The following is a 6,343-nucleotide window of genomic DNA, read 5'->3' on the forward strand; positions in this document are numbered from 1 at the left end:
GTAGTTCCCATTGATTTAGCTTGGAAAGCGGGGAGAATGGCGCTAGGCTTACCGCACCGTGACGTCACTGCTGGAAGATGGCAGGAGGGAGGGGCTACTATATTTGGACAAAGATGGCCGCTCCTAGACTCAGTGAAGGTGACGAAAATAATTAAATTTTTTTTTTTTACTGATTAACGCTAAATTCATCAAATCACCGCAAACGTATTAGTTTCAGGGATAAATAATGATCCACTGATTATTCTTTGCTGACCGGAATTTTCCTTTAACACGACAAACCAGGACAGTCTCTGTCAGTGGAGAATTAACTGATCAGACCCGTTTATTTCATATGGAGCTGAGGCCCTGAGGTTTACATTGGAGGAGTTTCATCCAGGTGTGGTAATCTTACCAGCTGGGGGTCGATGTCCCCCACTGAGTGACTCTGAACCGCCTGCAGCAGCTCCTCCAGCTCTGTGAAGGACAGCCTGGCCAGCTTCAGCTTGTCCAGGGCCACATGGTCTCCATGGAACAGCCTCCTCCACAGGTTGTCTCGGCGGCAGTGACCCATGGCCTGCTCCACGCTGGCCTGGATCTGTTTGCGGGCTGAAGCCACCTCGTTATTGAGCAGAGGGAACAGAGGGGAGCCGTACAGCAGCCCCTGGGTCCCTGGCCGTCCTCCTGTCAGAGGATAAAACTCGTTGCCGTCGCTGGGAGCCGAGATGGCAGCACCTTCAGAGGTCCTCTCCTCCCAGAGGTCTTGGCCTTCTCCATTTGAGCTGCTGCTCTCTGCTCGTTCCCGGGGGGGGCGACCGCCCTGCTCGTTGGGATCCCGGTAGATCTGTGGCAGCTTCTTGAAGCGCCGCATGTCTGCGGTGAGATGGGGGAACAGCTCCCTCTGACTGGTCATGATGACGTAGAACCGTAGCCTGAGGAGGAAGGTGTAACTGATGAAGAGGAACCAAGTCACCCACAGACTGTCCAAGCAAAACACTGTGACCACTTAGTGAGAAAACTGTACCGTGGAGGTGGTGATGAATCAGCAGGGCGAGCAGAGACAATAAACCTACCTATGAGAACCCAACGTTGAGCTAAGACTGGTTCACACAGGTAGGTCTGGCTCCGGATGAGCAGGGAGACCACCCACATTCTGAGACACCACCCATGCTCTAAGACACCACCCACGCTCTAGGAGACCACCCACGCTCTAGGAGACCACCCACACTCTAAGGGACCACCCATTCTCTAAGAGACCACCCATGCTCTAAGAGACCACCCACGCTCTAAGAGACCACCCATGCTCTAAGAGACCACCCACGCTCTAGGAGACCACCCACGCTCTAGGAGACCACCCACGCTCTAGGAGACCACCCACGCTCTAAGGGACCACCCATTCTCTAAGAGACCACCCATGTTCTAAGAGACCACCCAGACTTTAAAATGTCACTGCTGTGTAGACCCACAGACATCTTGGATGCCGGATCTGGATGGTTGGATTAACCTTAAACTCGCTGCTGTCTGATAAACACGTTATCAAACAAACTAACAGCTTCTCTGGTCGGATCGTTCCTTCTCGTTACCTCAGCAAATGCCTCTCCCCATCAGACTGCTCCTCGAAAGGAGCAGCATTATGGCAGACCACCAGAGACACGTCAAAGTCGTCGTGGTGGTGGAGGCCCTCCAGGTCTTTGTAGGAGCCAGAACTAGAGGAAAAACAGAGACGGTTATCTGAGGTCCAACAGACGGAGCGGGACGGCGTGGTGAGCAGCAGGACGGGTCCTGACCTGTTCCACAGAGCCACCAGCGCGTACTCATGCAGGTCTGCCATCCCCTTTCTGCTGTCAGCAGCGGCTGCGGCCTTGGACATGCGGAGAGGCTTCATGTTGTACGTGCTGGCGTGGTCGATGATGTAGTTGTAGAGCTGGTGGGCTGTTATCATCGCCGTGGAGACCGAGAAGCTTCCTTTACAGAAACATCACAAACTGTTGGCCTACTCTGGTTCATCATCATCATCATCATCATCATCATCATCATCACAGTGGTCTTTCCTGACAGACCATAGTTCCTGCTCTCTACCACCATCTGCTGACCAACAGGTCACCAGTATCACCTTGAAAGACGTGATTGCGGCCAAACTTGGGAATATCCGGGTAATGGCAGATGAAGTCATCCAGGAAGTCTGTGAGCTGGTAGCCCTGTCGAAGCGTCATGTGGCACCCGACCAAGTACTGGTGAGCGACCCGCAGGTGGAAGTCGTAGCTGAAGGAGTGGACGTGCATCAGGTCCCGAACCTTATCGCACTCCTCAGTGAAGAGCATGGACAGCTGCAACAGAAGGGTGAACACAGGCTGTGAGGTGCAGCGATCACAGAGAGGCGTACTCATCTCCTGCAGGATGAGGAGCCTCTGCTCCAGAGCCATAGCAGGCCTTCATCAAGCTTTGTTCCCTTTGCCTACTCTAACCTTCTGCTAACCTTAGATGCATAGATTCTACAGCTCAGAATTCCTCCCAGCAATCATGGGCTGCTGGAAAGAAGACTCCAGAGAAGAAGAAGGAAAACTTTTCCATCAGAATCAGACATTAGTTGGAGGAGGCGCTAAGATGTCCATGGACCTGTTAGCTTTGGTCCGAGTACGTTTGTGGAAGGGACATCTGGTAGAGACGTGGTACCCGCTCCTCAGCCTGGACTGACCCTGGGGCCGTCTGACTGCTGTCCCAACAGGAAGCCAATACGGGGGTACAGTTAGGTATCCAGTCAGCCACTAATTGTCCAAGTTGTCCTTTTTAGAAAGATGAGAGTCCTATAATTTCATTATATGTTCAATTCAATGATGAGTTTAAAAAAACAGACCACTGGACTTTGTTTACCAAGTTTGAAGATCTTTCACTTTTTTATCCAGAAAGCTTTCTCAATTCAAAATGTCCGGATTAGCGTTGAGATTCGGGCTTATAGAGCAGCCCAACAAAGTAGCTTAGAAAACGTGCAAATTACACCAATAAAAGATCCACCCCTCAGGAGTGCGGAGTCTTTGAGGTTGTTTTAGGCCTGCAAAACCCGATACTGTCCCATGCCTCTGTAAAAGGAGAGTCATTACGGTCAGTGTTGGCCTGGCTAAACAGGTAAGATGTTTTGGTCCCCTGCATGGCCACGAGGAGTATGAGAGCGGGAAGGGATCAACTCCAGGTGCATTGTAAGTTTTAGAAAGCTGAAATCTGAGTCCACCCCCCCTCTGTTTAAGGTTGGGTTTTCTTAGCATAGATGGCTTCCTTCACGTCCCTCTCAAACCACCTGTCTTCTTTGTCCAAAATGCGAACATTCTGGTCCTCCAAAGAATGTCCTTTGTCCATCAGGTGTAGATGTAGCGCAGAGTCTTGTCCAGAGGAGGGCGCTCTCCTGTGTTGGGCCATGCGTCTGTGGAGAGGTTGTTTGGTTTCTCCAATATAAAGATCAGAGCATTCCTCACAGTACTAATAGAATTGATTCCTTCCCTCTATCATCTCAATCCTCATTGCCATGCATAGGACAAAGACATCTTGCCTGTTTTGCAGGCCAAATGCAACCTCAATGACTCCCCATTCCTATGGTGTGGACCTATTTTCCAGCTTCAATTTGCATGTTTCCTAAGCCATCACAAAGCTTTTGTTGGGCTACTCTATAAACCTGGAACTCAACGCTAATCCAGACATTTTAAACTGAGAAAGCTTCCAGGATGGGAAGAGAAACGTCTTCAAACTTGAAAGCCCAGTGGTTGTTTTTTGGAATGACTCTGACCTAGATGACAGAGAATCTTCATCAGCACACTTCAATGATGAGAGACAAAAAAATCCAGGAAATCACATTATAGGGTTTTTTTAAATTAGTAAATTATGGTGGAAAATTAGTATTTGGTCACTACCAAAGCATTCAGATGTCTGTTGACTCATGACCTGTATCATTGGAACTCATTATCTAAGTCTAAACTAAACCATGGCCAAGACCAAAGAGCTGCTGAAGGACATCAGGAGGGAAACCTTAGACCTGCACCAAGCTTGGAAGAGAGAACCTTCAACAGGAAGCAGGTTGGTGGGAAGAAAAGGACTGGAATAAAATAGAAGACCTACAAGACCATTGATGATCTCCCTCCATCTATTAGATCTCATCTTACATCCTTACATCCTGCCGCATCCTGATTGGCCAGGCGTGTCTCGCTGGTACCACAGAACATGTCCAGGCCCGTCCGAAGTTTGCAAGACAGCAAATGGATGAGACAGAGGAGAACTCGTCAGATGTGGAAAATCAAAGATGTTTGAAATTCAGTCGGCAGTCCGGAGGGTGTTGTGGGTAAATCCTGCTGTTGAAGAAGAGCTACGAGCAGATTTACCAGAAGCTCAAGCACTGCGCATCTGCAAACAATGGACTTCTTCTTCTTCTTCCAGATAGCAGCCCAACAAAGCCCTGTTTTTGTTTAGTGATCATGCAAATAGAAACAGATGAACGGGTCCACCCCTTTGGAATGGGGGTCGTTTGGCTTCTTTCTTAGCCTGCAATGCCCCATACCTGTCTATGTCTCTGAAAGGGGGTCGTTAAAGGGAATTGTTGGCCTGGCTGAACAGGCGAGTTCTTCTGTTCCCTTGTAAAGGGGTTGGGGCTGCGATGATAGCGAGGGAATCAACGCTATCGCTGCATTGTAGGTTTTTGTATCTTCTTTCATCTTTCACTACAAATCAAATACGTAGAAGATCAGAACAAAGTTAGATCATGTCTGAAATGATGATTGCTGTTTCCTTTAGGACAGAGGGGATGGGTTCATGTTAACCTTTTACAGCCCATGGCCTGGCCTGGATACCTTCTAAAAGCTAGCTGAAGAGCTGCAGTCCATGTTCCTATCAGCGGAGGAGAGATCACGAATGATCACGATGGAGAGAAGATAGAACTACTGAGGAACAAAGCAAAAGGTTCAAAGAAAGATGGTGGAAACGGGAGAAAAACAGGAGGCTTAGGCAGGCTTACATACCTTCCACCTGCCTCAGACATTCGATCCCAGATTTTTAGACCACCTAATCTGAGGATTATGGTAGAGAGCCTGAACATGTCCACTCAGACTCCTGATAATATTCATCAGTCTGATTCTTCCTCCTGCCGACTGACTGATTAGTTACAGGCTTGATCTCATCGGGTCAGGTTCCTTTTTGATTAGAGGAGAGTCCGTCTAAAAGCTATATTCAAACATTTCATCACATCAAGGAGCAGAACAGCAGCAGAAGGACGACGTAAGCCAAACGACACAGATTATAGGCGGAAATTGGCCCCGGTCACTGGTCCAACTTCTCCAACAAATTGAAAGTCAGTAGGACTGTTTACAGCAAAGAGGCGGAAAGGATGCACAGACAATGAGCTGAAACACCCACAACAGCAAAACCAACCAGCCTGCTGAGAGTGGAGAAAGGAAGGGAAATCACAGAAAGGTCTGCCTCACACCTGGAGGGCAACAAGATGGCCACTAGATTCACTTCTAGGCTATGAAGTCAGGACGTGGTTGGAGCTAATCTAGGATGACGTTTTGTCGCTGACACAGGTGGAGCAGAACAACAAACTAAGGATTCTGATCCAATATCTGGACAAGAAAGAAGGAGAGATTTGGAGAGAAAGATGAAGACTGATGCAGCAAGCAGATTGGCAATCAGGGGTGAAGCCTGATTGAAGTGAGACACCCCTGAGGAAGAGCAGGAACATACCGCACAGTCACACACTGGGGCGGCGTCTGGAAACGGCTTGCAACGAGGTTTGGTGAGGAGGGTGCCCTGATGGAGAGATGACATGAGGTGGGACTTGGCAGACATAAAGACAGACAGATGGATGAGAAGAAGGATCCATGATTTCCTACATGTGTCAGAACATGGTTTTGTTCTCATGGATGGTTAAACAAACAGCGCAGCTAGAATCTGGTTCTTCTGACGAGGAACCAGGAGCCAATGCTTAGTGTGTGAAACACCACAGAAAGGCTCTGAAGACCAGTGGAAAAGTGGAGGTCTGGAGTTGCTGACCTCTGCAGACCATGCAGCTCAGCTCCACTGGTCTGATGAGGCTCCCAACTGGTCTAGTGAAGCTTCCCACTGGTCTAAATAGGCTTCCCACTGGTCTAAAGAGGCTTCCCACTGGTCTAAAGAGGCTTCCCACTGGTCTAAAGAGGCTTCCCACTGGTCTAATGGGGGTTCCCACTGGTCTAATGGGGCTTCCCACTGGTCTAATGGGGCTTCCCACTGGTCTAAAGAGGCTTTCCACTGGTCTAAAGAGGCTTTCCACTGGTCTAAAGAGGCTTCCCACTGGTCTAATGAGGCTTCTCACTGGTCTAATGAGGCTTCTCACTGGTCTAGTGAGGCTTCC

At 49.1% G+C, this 6,343-nt stretch overlaps 1 protein-coding gene across 1 annotated transcript in view; it reads right to left on the reverse strand.

The window, feature by feature from the left end:
• The window catches only part of szt2 (seizure threshold 2 homolog (mouse)), a 96,999-nt gene that overhangs the window by 5,228 nt on the left and 85,428 nt on the right, over window positions 1-6,343 (reverse strand). Inside the window, 5 exon segments of the mRNA XM_015396136.1 lie at window positions 392-908; window positions 1,560-1,682; window positions 1,764-1,941; window positions 2,090-2,303; window positions 5,695-5,760. Of these exon segments, the coding sequence (XP_015251622.1) occupies window positions 392-908; window positions 1,560-1,682; window positions 1,764-1,941; window positions 2,090-2,303; window positions 5,695-5,760 (1,098 nt within the window).

This window comes from Cyprinodon variegatus, unplaced genomic scaffold (assembly GCF_000732505.1).
Source record: "Cyprinodon variegatus isolate N-32 unplaced genomic scaffold, C_variegatus-1.0 Scaffold777, whole genome shotgun sequence".
In the NCBI taxonomy this organism is placed as follows: Eukaryota; Metazoa; Chordata; class Actinopteri; order Cyprinodontiformes; family Cyprinodontidae; genus Cyprinodon; species Cyprinodon variegatus.